The sequence below is a fragment of the Sinocyclocheilus rhinocerous genome, unplaced genomic scaffold (assembly GCF_001515625.1).
Source record: "Sinocyclocheilus rhinocerous isolate Xijiao unplaced genomic scaffold, SAMN03320098_v1.1 scaffold2172, whole genome shotgun sequence".
NCBI classification, from domain to species: domain Eukaryota; kingdom Metazoa; phylum Chordata; class Actinopteri; order Cypriniformes; family Cyprinidae; genus Sinocyclocheilus; species Sinocyclocheilus rhinocerous.
Genome location: NW_015662992.1, coordinates 198034 through 210199, shown reverse-complemented (window position 1 = coordinate 210199; position 12166 = coordinate 198034). Strand labels below are relative to the sequence as shown.

The 12166-nt window shown below is 34.6% G+C and overlaps 2 protein-coding genes and 1 long non-coding RNA gene across 3 annotated transcripts in view; 1 reads left to right on the top strand and 2 right to left on the bottom strand.

Moving 5' to 3' along the window:
- The first annotated feature begins 4456 nt into the window (after window positions 1–4456).
- Window positions 4457–9331, top strand: LOC107728713 (GTP cyclohydrolase 1-like). Its single transcript, XM_016539001.1, has 6 exons — window positions 4457–4913; window positions 6154–6263; window positions 6515–6570; window positions 7212–7243; window positions 8277–8361; window positions 8780–9331. The coding sequence occupies exons 1-6, from the start codon at window positions 4874–4876 to the stop codon at window positions 8910–8912; spliced, it is 456 nt and encodes a 151-aa protein (XP_016394487.1). The 5' UTR covers window positions 4457–4873; the 3' UTR covers window positions 8913–9331.
- An 861-nt stretch (window positions 9332–10192) lies between these two features.
- LOC107728715 (uncharacterized) overlaps window positions 10193–12166 on the bottom strand; it is a 13221-nt gene continuing 11247 nt past the window's right edge. Inside the window, exon 3 of the long non-coding RNA XR_001638501.1 lies at window positions 10193–10265. This is a non-coding gene — a long non-coding RNA (uncharacterized LOC107728715). The remainder of the gene's footprint in view (window positions 10266–12166) is intronic.
- Window positions 10264–11672, bottom strand: LOC107728714 (cysteine-rich PDZ-binding protein-like). The gene is made up of 5 exons (XM_016539002.1): window positions 11552–11672; window positions 11186–11251; window positions 11023–11077; window positions 10826–10929; window positions 10264–10726 (listed from the first exon to the last, which is right to left on the bottom strand). The coding sequence occupies exons 1-5, from the start codon at window positions 11565–11567 to the stop codon at window positions 10662–10664; spliced, it is 306 nt and encodes a 101-aa protein (XP_016394488.1). The 5' UTR covers window positions 11568–11672; the 3' UTR covers window positions 10264–10661.

The window sequence follows — 12166 nt, the reverse complement described above, 5'->3', positions numbered from 1 at the left end:
AACCGAATGAGCCGGTTCAACCAACTGTCGAAGTTTGCCGAGGATTACCGAGGACTCAACAAGAAACAAATGAGCCGTGGCGAAGTTTGCAGAGGATTACCGAAGATTGTGTGCTGTAGGTGCGAAACTTTTAGGAATCTTATCGAAGTTGTAGGCTAGTCAATATTGCTCAGTCAATCGTATCTGAGGATCTGCGAATGAAACTGTGACCACAAACACCATTAATTTAAGTGAATTATATGGCAATAATCAGCAATATGCTTTCACACAAATAACTTTATTTTTGAATGTTTCAATATGCGTTGACACAAATGACTTATTTGAATTTTTCATTGATACAACATTGCACTGAGTTGTTAGAAAAGAAATGCGTAGAGACGTTATTGCTTGATGAGGTCAGGAACCGATGAATCGGCTTTTTGAACCGGTTCAATGAGCCGATCTGTCCGAAAAGAACCGGTTCGTGGAAATGAATAGGACTTTGCATCACTAACCAAGACACAGGAGACCAGGATACAAGGCATAGAATGCAGTAATGATACATACAAAACTTAGCAAAAAATGACATATAACTGGGCTTTTGTAGAGTGAGCTAACAAGGCTAATGAAACACAGGTGCAAACAATGAGTGCTGATTAGACCAGGCAGAGGATTATGGGAATGAAGTCCTTGATGGAGTGGTGGCAGTAGACTGGGATGGGACAGCTGGTGATCGTGAGAGTGTACTGTGATATGATGCTGTTTTGTCAATTTAGAATTTTTTGTTATTTTGGAAGGTCTGTTGTGCTCACCAAGGCTGCATTTATTTGATGAAAAATAGCAATTTTGTGAAATATTATTACAATTTAAAATATCTGTTTTTTATTTTAATATATTTTGAAATGTAATTTATTCCTGTGATTGCAAAACTGAATATTCAGCATCATTACTCCAATCTTCAGTGTCACATGAATCTTCAGAAATCATTCTAATATGCTGATTTGGTGCTCAAGTGACATTTGTTATTATCAATGTTGAAAATGTTGAAAAAAGCTGTGCTGCTTAATATTTTTTGTGGAAACAGTGATACATTTTTTAGGATTCTATGATGGATAGAAATGTTAAAGGGACGGCATTTATTTGAAATACATATTTTTGTAACAATGTAAAAGTACTGTCACTTTTGATCAAACAAATGCATACTTTCTGAATAAAAGTAAACAATTTCTTTCTGACTTCAAACTAACTTCAAACTTTAGAAAAGTAGTGTACATTCACTCTGGCCATGATATTCTTTTTTAAAAAAAGCCCTTTAATTTCAACAGAAGAAGTAGTCATACAGGTTTGGACTTGAATAAATGTAATTTTTTGATAAAAACTTTAATGTCACTATCTGATAAAATCTCCTCAGTTTAATTCTTGACTTGTATCGCCATGTGCTGAATGTAGCTGTCGCTGAATAAAACACACATTCTTGTGAAGGGAAGCTTCTGTTTAAGGACATGTGGTTTCTCATATGGCCTGTATCTCAAGCGTGATCAAAACAGCTTTCGTTCCTCACGTCATCATCAAATATAAAGGCCCTGTGTGTGAAGAACCTCTCCACACTGATTTGCACAGATATCTTTTCCTGTTTTAACATCTCTTGTGTGGCCTCACATGTGTCTGTAAATTCAAATTCATTTGTACATCATGTTTCATTGACCCATTCTTCTCAATAAAAATTAAATATATGGCCATCCATCATCCAGGGTGTTTCCCTGCTTACGGTCCGCAGTGCTGGGATAGGCTTCAGTAACCTCTGACCCACATAGGGCAAGAGTTTGGAAAATGGATGGATGGTTGGAGACCTATAATTGTACTACAGAAAAAAATAGTCAGGGTAGACCTTGGTTCCTTATATCCTTTTCCTGAGAAGACATTTCAACCTTTAAGTTTAAAATCTTTATTATAGTTGACCCTTGCCTTAATGTATCTTAGTTAACTAAAACAATACTGTTAATTTTTTTTTGTAAACTTAAATACAGCTGAAATAAAATATAAATATTAGATTTTTAAAAAAAATCAATAGGCTAAATAAGTACAAGTTGTACTAAATTACAAAAACTAAAACTGAAAAATAAACTAAAAGCTAAAAAACTAATAAAAATGACAAAGGACCTAATAAATTACAAAAACTTAACCTAAAAGTAAAAGTAAAATGTAAAATATAAAAATACAAGCTAATTTTAAAATATTAATAAATACTATAACAGCATATAAATCATACTAAAATAACACTGGTTTCATTGTGTCCACTCAAGAGCTAAAATATGATGATCAGAATTTTAGTTCAGACTATTATCTTTTGCTAAATGTTTAAAAAAGAGTTTATGTAGCTGTTAAATAATTAATTGGACAAAATCTTGCAATATGGAGAGGAACAGCTTTTCTACATCACATAGTATATATCAACCCAACAAATACATGCTTGTTCCTTAGGTTTTTTCAACAATTAGTTCGAATCTCTTCCTCTGTTCATGCACATGGTTCATGAACAGTCCACAAAGCCTGAGGGGCAAGCATCTTGTTCGCCTGGTCTCTACGGTAACATGGCTTATTTGATCTACTTGCATGGATGCTGTGAATCATGCCATGCTCAGATATCCTGATCTTGTCATACACTAGTGACGTCAGGCCTGTTAACAGCAGAACAGCATAACCCCTGTACAATGTCCAAGCAGGTTAAGCAGAGCACGCAGAAGGTGATGGGAACTCTGACTTTTTAGTGAGCCAGGTCCTTCGGTTTAGCTCAGCTATATATTTTGGCTCCCAAATGGTGCTTCACGTCTAATTCAAAAAATTTAGAAATGGTCTGACCTATGACGTATGTGTTACACATATCACTTAAACTGTAACATTTCCTGAATGGTTGGTGTAAAAACCTTAAATAATGTAAAAACATCAAACATTACTACACATTATCATTGAATATTTTATTTATATTGAACTATCCAAAACACACCCCGATGCAAACACTGACACAAAGCAGCATCCAAAAGTCCTGAAACTGATAGCTCATGTCTTGAATTCCATTGTGATGTTTTTCCAAGGAACAAATTATAATTTAGGTCAGCCAGCCAGCTTTCCATTTCACCTCTCAAAGGCCAGCTGTACCAGAACCTTCACCATCGTCACAAGAAAAAAAAAAAAAAAGCCAGGTGACGCAATATAGTGGTACAATGGAGCTGCTGAGTTATTTTTGTACATTGCATAAAGTAGTAATCTCCTTTTGGTTATGATCTTGGATTCTGTGTTCTTTTGTACATTCTGAGCAAATGCATTTGAGTATACTGGAACATTGTAACCAACAATTGCATAATTCCAAAACATTCATGTTAATCATTCATTGTTCATACATTCAATAACTCATTACTTTTTTTTCATTTTGTATGAAATAAAGTCTAGCTGCATACATTCATAACATAACCCACTGTAAACCATCCCAACATCAACTTATCAGTCCACGCCTGACTTTCACATGATTGAATTTCAAGCAAAAATCCCAAGAAAACTGACCTTTTTGGGAAAATGAGCTTTGTCACAGGAATCAGTCTTGGACATGCTGCTATGAGGAATGACCCTAATGTTAACATTTTCAGTCATATGATTTCAATTAATAAGAAAAAAAAATACAGCTTTAAAAACTTTCCTCAATAAATTATCTTATGACTTTGATCAGGTTTTGCCAACATCATGGGAAGTAAATGTGCTCACAAGGCAATATGAGGAAAATATGACTTAATAAACATTCAAAATAATGATTTAATGTAATATTAATATGCAAAAAAGTTTTGTGTGATGGTTAGATTTTGAATATAAAATGTCCTACAAACAGTACACACAGTATCAATGGGAAGTCACATACAATGTCTGTGTAATTGTGTAGGCTACACCTTTCAAATGAGTAGAATTCTTTGCCATTACCATTTATATTTCACAACAACAAAAACAGCACTAACAATAACAATATTAAATCCAATTATTATTTTCATTATTATTAGGCTATTATTTAAAAGTTTCAAGGAATTTGACGTGTCTAATACAGTTTATGGGGGTCTAGCTTATGTGTTGAGCACGTGAGGTCATATGCTCATAATTCTGACGCTCAAATGTGTCTTTACATTCAGACTAGCAAATCACGAATCAGTTTACGCCGTTTGCATGACTGTAACGCATTACTCAATTACACCCCATAAAAAGGGTGTGACATGTGTAAAACACAATAGAGCGCGTGCTCACAGTCTGACGCTCAAATGTGTCTTTACATTCAGACTAGCAAATCACGAATCAGTTTACGCCGTTTGCATGACTGTAACGCATTACTCAATTACACCCCATAAAAAGGGTGTGACGTGTAAAACACAATAGAGCGCGTGCTCACATGAGCACCTATAAATGCCACGCTGAGTGGGAGAGACATAAGTTGCAACTGAATCTCAGCTCAGAAGCACTACGACAATCTACCTGGGAACCGGTTGCAGTTCTGAAAGAATAGACATCTGATTGCATTTACGACTTTGCTTTTTAAATATATAACTATATTTATAATTTATTCTCTCTTAAATAGTAATTATAAGTGCATTCAATGGAATACCAAAAGGCGGCAGAATTGAACGGTTTGTGCAATGGCAAAATTGTCACGGAGTATCTCTGCCGTAACGGCTTTAGCGAGCTGACAGTCGATACGAAGAAAGTCGCTGTGCAGCACAAAAACGAGACATCCCGGAAAGAGGCGGAGGATGAGTCGCGGTTACCTGCTCTGGAGGCGGCGTACACAACCATCCTGCGAGGTCTGTGAGAGAACACGGACCGGCAGGGGCTCCTCAAACCCCCGCTCCGTGCAGCAAAGGCCATGCAGTTCCTGACCAAAGGCTACCACGAGACTATCTACGGTAAGTATTATTATTATTATGCAGAAAATAATTACATTATCCAATTTCATCTGATTTCTGATATTTCCTTTCAAATATAGGGTTTCCAAACAACGTCTTAGTAAGCAAGTAGAAATCACTTTCACCGGAGGAGGTTACTATAGCAACAGTAGCCACTCTGCGTTGACGCATCCAGCTAGGATAGGCTACTCTTAATTTCTCTTATATTACTCTTTTTATACTCTGCTGTTTATTTCTTTATTATGACTATACACAACACAAATATACCACAGAAATTGAAATATACTACTTCTGTGCTTTGTTTAAAAAGTCTTTAAGATAGCTGGCTGTGTGTCACCAAAAACTAGTCACATAACAATTGTGTGGAGAGTGACTAGTTGATTGTGCTCCCAAAATGACTGACAGATAAAGTAAACCCTCTGAAAGTCATTGGATTATTAGCACATTGGGTATATAAAAAACTTTAACGTAAATATGTTATAAATATGCTAATACTGAAAGTTTGAGTTCTTTTCTAGCTTTTAATATATAGTTCCATTGTTTATTTTATTTAGACCTGATTTTTTTAGACCTGATTTTTAGTTTCCACTGAGCATTTTTAGACTTAAGTCTAAGTCTAGTTCGTAGCTCATCACCAAACTCGGATTTTATCAGTTACATTTATGGGTATGAATGTAGCCAAAATTATGATCACATCATAGTGCTTATCAGTGGGTTATGTTTGGGCAGTCACGTAATACCAAAATTGTTTATTTTATTAAAAAATTAAACAAAAGGGACTATGGATGAAAATTAGCCAGTGTTGGCTAAATCTGGCGCATTTTACATATTCATGTACTATTAATGTGCATTGTCCCTGATTAAATAAATCAATTAAAAATAAATAAATAAATAAAATAGTTTTACCCAGTGGTGTGTCTGACAATTCCACTACATTGGTGAGGTGTTGTATAAAATACTTATACGTCATTCTGGAATTGCTCAATTAGTCTGCAACAGATGCTGAAAGCACCAGCTTCAATAGCCTGATTGGTGTAAAGGACTACTTAAACTAATCACATTTAAGTTGCTATGTATTTGCCTCTCTCCTGAACTGACCTGATTTATGAGAGGGTTTTTAACGCATATTGCTTTCAAAGTTCTTTCATAAACCCTTCCATATTGAAATGTTGTGTGTCCAGTAGCAAAAACACCATCAAAGTTATGTTACATATTAACATATGTGTATCATGTTCCACAGATGTCCTTAATGATGCCATCTTTGATGAAGACCACGAGGAGCTAGTTATTGTGAAAGATATTGACATGTTTTCACTTTGTGAACATCATCTAGTACCATTTTTTGGCAAGGTATGTCTTAGTATCTGCTGATAATTTCAATGAAAGATGCTTTTAGTCACTCATACTTCTTATGTTATGCTTTTTATGTTATGCTTGATGTTGCACCGTTAGGCAAGGCTGTTTCATGGGTTGTAAAGGGATCATTGATGCATGCATTTGTCTGGGCCTGGGAGAGTGTTGAGTGCTGGGAGGTCAATAGGTTATTTTCAATGAGCTGAAGTACATAAGAAATAAATGACCTTATATGAATTAATCTGTAGGTCCACATAGGATATCTGCCAAGTAAAAAGGTTGTTGGCCTCAGTAAGTTTGCAAGGTGAGTATACAACTTGCAAACACACACACAATTTAGTGTGCCAGTCTCAGACGGATGGTAAAGGGCCTTGTTCTCACATCAGAGTGGGTCCGAAAAAGAGAACGTATTAGTTACAAGTGGCTGAGTTCTTCTGTTATCACAGCCAATTCACTTGAGGCTTAGATCCAAAGCCTGGCACAGTATCCTGTCCCATCTGAAAAACGCCAGACTAGCTGACTTCTGGCGCTGAGGAAATCCCCCTCAACTCCCACCTCCACTGCGGGGTGGTGGTGGGAACCATTAACATTGCAATCCTCACAAAATATCATGTGCAGCCTGGTGCTTCCTTTGCCTGAGTAAAATAAACCAGACTTCATGAGACACCATTCACACCCCATTGATATCTATTACTAATCGTATTACAAAATAGTTTAGAATATTTACCATTTGCACTATAGTTATATACATTTGATAAATGTTTATGAGAAAGAGGGTCAGAGCAACACCATATAACATACATACTGAAAAACATACAGGAATATTCTGCTAATATTGTCATTCTTTGATCTTAAGGAAATAGCTACATATTAAATTGGCTGTTTGGTAAGTGTTACATTTTGCTGGAGTGTTTTAACATACTATGAATTTTTGTCCCTCTTTAGGATTGTTGAAATCTACAGTCGCAGACTTCAAGGTAACTATCCTATTATTATCTAGATATAAAAAAAAGGGAGATAGATTTTTTTTAAAGAAATAATACTTTTTTATTCAGCAAGAATGCATTAAATTGTTAAACAGTGACGTTTGTAATGTTACAAAAGATTTCTATTTTTAAAAAAAATTCTGTTCTTTTGAACTTTTCTTTTTTTATTCATCGAATAATCCTCAAAAAACTGATCATGGTTTCCACAAAAATATCGATGAGCCCAACTGTTTTCAACATTGATTGATGTCAGCATATAAGAATGATTTCTGAAGGATCATGTGACACTAAAGTCTGGAGTAATGACTGCTTAAAATTCTGCTTTGCCAACACAGGAATAAATTACATTCTGCCATTTATTAAAATAGAAAACAGTTTTTTAAATTGTAATATTTCACAACATTACTATTTTTACTGTACTATATTTTTGAACAAATAAATGCGTCGTTGGTTAGAGACTTTTTAAAAAAAAAACATAAAAATTTTACCCACCCATAACGTCTGAATGGTAGAATAGCTAACATTACTTATATAGTAACATTATACTCCTGTATAACATTTATTTTCAGCATTAGCATCCCTCAGTCTCAACATTGATTGATGTCAGCATATAAGAATGATTTCTGAAGGATCATGTGACACTAAAGTCTGGAGTAATGACTGCTTAAAATTCTGCTTTGCCAACACAGGAATAAATTACATTCTGCCATTTATTAAAATAGAAAACAGTTTTTTAAATTGCAATATTTCACAACATTACTATTTTTACTGTACTATATTTTTGAACAAATAAATGCGTCCTTGGTTAGAGACTTTTTTAAAAAAAAACATAAAAATTTTACCCACCCATAACGTCTGAATGGTAGAATAGCTAACATTACTTATATAGTAACATTATACTCCTGTATAACATTTATTTTCAGCATTAGCATCCCTCAGTCTCAATAGACTTTACTGCTGAATCCATGCTCGTTTCATATTTGTTGTTTCTTCAGTGTTTTACTGTTAATTTTGTTTATTGCAGTCCAAGAGCGCCTAACAAAGCAAATAGCAATGGCAATCTCTGAGGCCTTGCAGCCTGTCGGTGTGGCAGTTGTCATCGAGGCAACGTAAGTATTTGAAAGACGAAACACAATCATTTGATTAGATTGTGGAAGATTATTTATATACAGTAAACATATACAAAGTATGCAAACCCAAACCTAATACTATAATATATCCTATCCTTCTTTCTCATAAAATTCTGTTTCTTAATATAGTTAAATGCGATTAGACTTCATGTAACTTTAAAGCTCAGAATACAGTACAGTCATTCAGCTGCTTCTTACAGTGGCTGTCATGGTTGATGAATTATTCCTACAATAATGAGCATGAAATTTTGTAGTTTTTAAATGTTATTTGTGACCCGAATGGACGTTTGTTTTTGTGTGGCTGTCATGGTTGATGAATTATTCCTACAATAATGAGCATGACATTTTGTAGTTTTTAAATGTTATTTGTGACCCGAATGGACGTTTGTTTTTGTAGTCACAGGTGTATGGTCATGCGTGGAGTGCAGAAGATGAACAGTCGTACTGTGACCAGTGCCATGCTGGGCGTGTTCAGAGAGGATCCAAAAGCTCGAGAAGAGTTCCTGGCCCTGACCAAAAGCGCACAGTGATCACACTTCCTTCCCTGCTCCGACTCCATCAGTGGGTTTACAGCCAAATATGCCAATGAATATTCTCTACATTTGAAACCCTCCATGGTGCTAAGAGAATCTCACTGAGCCATAGCTGAAGATCTTTCCACCAGCTACTGAGACTTGCATATATAAAATGTGAATATTGAAGGATCAGTGCTACATGAACTACTAGTTTTGAGCAAAAGACCTTGAGAAACTAACACTGAATGGCCAAACATGCACACAGCTGCCTTAAAACAGGTAGAGTTATGTGTAATTTCTATTATCTTACTTCTGTTATTAACAATTACTAAATTAACATATTGCCTCAGACACTTGTCTAACCATATGACTTTTTACAAAATGAAGATATTAGAACTAATTTGTATATAACTTTAAAAGAAAAATTTTTTTTGTGTCATATTCTGATATATTTACTTTGTCATATACTCTGATATATCTGAATATTTAAGAGGTCATAAGCAAAAATTATGAATAATTTATAGTTCTATCAATGAAAGGTTTCTTGTGACATTACTGTGTGGCATAATTTATATTTGGTTACAAATAAACAACATTGCCATTAGGATATTGTCACTTTTTTTTTTTTACATAATATATGGAAGTGAATTGTATAAGAAAACAAATGTCAACTACAACAATAAAGCACCATTATGAAATGTATTTGTCTCTGCTTTCTTATGCAAAAGACTGATTTCTGCAAAATGTTGTCACAATTTTATTTGTCAAGAAATATTTACAGATGTAAAAACAGTCTCTTCGTTGTAATAGCTGTCCCGGACAATTCTTAATTTAACTGATATTAAGGAAATTATATTATACAGTATGTAAGTATTGCTATGTTGTGACTTCTCACACTTAAAATGTGGCAACAAAAAATTAAATAAATTACACATACTGTAAGAGCATCCACAAGTTTCTCTATACAAATCCAATTATGATACTATTATGTGGGTTCAAGAGACATGAAATCCAAAACTATGCAATTACAAATGATCGCTGAAAAAGGAAACAACAAACAAGATCTCCAGAAAACCTCTCCAACAGTGCTGACAAAAAAAAACAGTGGCTGAAGAATAAGAAATGAAAGCAGGCTATAAACATGACTGTACACTGAGCTTTTAGCTGTCTTATACTGGCACGTCACTGTCTATTTGTTTCATATTTACATTAGATTCTGTAATAGTGACGCTGCCTTGGAAACAGTAGAGGAAATATCACTTCAAACAAGATTGATATATTTATATATTTTTTTCATTGTGGGAAGAGGTAACATTTAAAAGTCAAAGTCTAGACTTTGGTAAGGACCAATGGCTAAGTAAGTAAAAACTTATTTGTATTAAATGGCCTAACCAATGTCATCATGTTTGGTAGTATTAAAATGAGAAATTATTTACTTAAAAAAAAGTTCCAAATGAATAAGAACATTTACAAAACATGTTTCCCAGCAAATGTACTCAAGGTAGGCATCTACATTGTCCAAACAGTACAAGCCAATATATTGCTCTAAGGTTGAGAAAAATTAAGAGAAAAATACCACTGACATATTTTCATTTAAATAGTCATAAACTAGTGCACTCCTTTCGCAACATTGCCACAACACGCCGCAAACTTAACTCTTTTGTGAACTTAAATGATAATTCTCAACACTTGGAAGAGTCAACACAGTCATCCACAAACATTCCCTTCTCAGCTAAAGACAGATCTCCAGCAACAAACACTAAATCAAACTGAGGTCTGTTTGTAGTTCTTGGTATCAAGAACCTTCTTCCCACACATGGCACAAATTCCTGCAAAAGTAAAAAAAAGAGGGGTGGTGACTGGTGAGAACATATAGATGTGTGACAGAAACAAAAGAGCATCTAAGCATCCCTCACTATCTGTCTCACCTTTTTTGTAAGCACATCCCTGGCAGTAATGTGAACCAGACTGATGGACAGAGCTTTTGCATATTCTGCATGTGGCAAATCCAGATCTCCCATAAGGATCAAACCTGTCAAAATTGTATACATATTTTCAGCACGTCATCATAACTCTCATATTTACAAGACTATGATGATGAAGCATAAAATTCCATGCGACAAACCTGGCTTTTTTTGAAGTCAGCATTTTATTTTCATTTAGCTTTCGACCACCACTCTCTGAAACAAAAAAATTTTCAGGTCAGTATTCCTTGTTGACGAAGCATAAATACAAATATATAAAAGGGTAACAGACATAAAACATTATTAAACCTTTAAAACAATTACCTGTTGTATTTCTAGCCCCATCTTTCCAGGTATCAGGCGTGATGACTCGCCCCAGTTTCTTCTCGCCTGCGGAGGACATCAAAACATACGTGACTCACAGACGTCCGACATATTTCATGTTTGATTGTTGTCATATTCATGTTTATCATCGTCGAGATAAAAAAAAAACTGCAAGAGACGTTCATATATATATATATATATATATATATATATATAGCACACAGTTTTGTTGTTTCTTCCGCAGATCTTGCTAGCGAGCCAAAGCTACTGAATATTGCACGAACTCCAATATTAATGACGTAGACACATTGGAGTAAAACAAATAATCCTTTGATATACAACATGATTTATAATGTAACTACTTACACTTCTCGCAAACCATCTTCAAATGTGTCAGAAAACCGTAACTAACACGTCTAGATAGTTCTCAGTTGTTGTGAAAATGAAGCTGCTTCTTCTTCTTCTTTGGTGTTTATTGGCGGTTTGCAACCTAACTGACTGGTCCATTACCGCCACCGACTGGAATAAAGTATGGATCAGGATTTTGCTTGTAGGACAAAATAAACCATAAAATCCAATCAAAACAAATAAATAAACTAGAAAAAATAAATAAATAAAAAAAAAACACTATATTCTTTTATATGAGTCGATTTAACCAAATTATAGTGACAAAAAAATCCCAATGACATGATTCCCTACTATAATCCCCTGTCTTGGTTTTGGGTTTTCTTCTTCTTTAGATTGGTGGCTGACAACCAATTTTAAAGGTGCATTATCGCCATATACCAGACTGGAGTGTGTAGCAGTATATGACAAACAAGGGAACTAATTATATTCTTTCCATCAATCCTGTATTTTTTTAGGTAAATCATGAGATGTTTGACCACATTCCAAGTACTTCCTTCTAAAAGCTTCTGAACATTAACATTTACAATGTCTTTCTTTAGCATTTGAAACATTTCCCTTCTTTCCTCCTCATAT

What these genes read in the sequence shown, in the direction of transcription:
- LOC107728713 (XM_016539001.1), top strand. Translation starts at nt 4,874, where the DNA reads ATGCAGTTCCTGACCAAAGGCTACCACGAGACTATCTACG. An exon ending in CTACCACGAGACTATCTACG is followed by an intron (nt 4,914 to 6,153) that starts GTAAGTATTATT and finishes CATGTTCCACAG; the next exon opens with ATGTCCTTAATGATGCCATC. An exon ending in GGCCTCAGTAAGTTTGCAAG is followed by an intron (nt 6,571 to 7,211) that starts GTGAGTATACAA and finishes GTCCCTCTTTAG; the next exon opens with GATTGTTGAAATCTACAGTC.
- LOC107728714 (XM_016539002.1), bottom strand. An exon ending in TGGGGCTAGAAATACAACAG is followed by an intron (nt 11,078 to 11,185) that starts GTAATTGTTTTA and finishes TTTTTGTTTCAG; the next exon opens with AGAGTGGTGGTCGAAAGCTA. An exon ending in CTGACTTCAAAAAAAGCCAG is followed by an intron (nt 10,930 to 11,022) that starts GTTTGTCGCATG and finishes CAATTTTGACAG; the next exon opens with GTTTGATCCTTATGGGAGAT.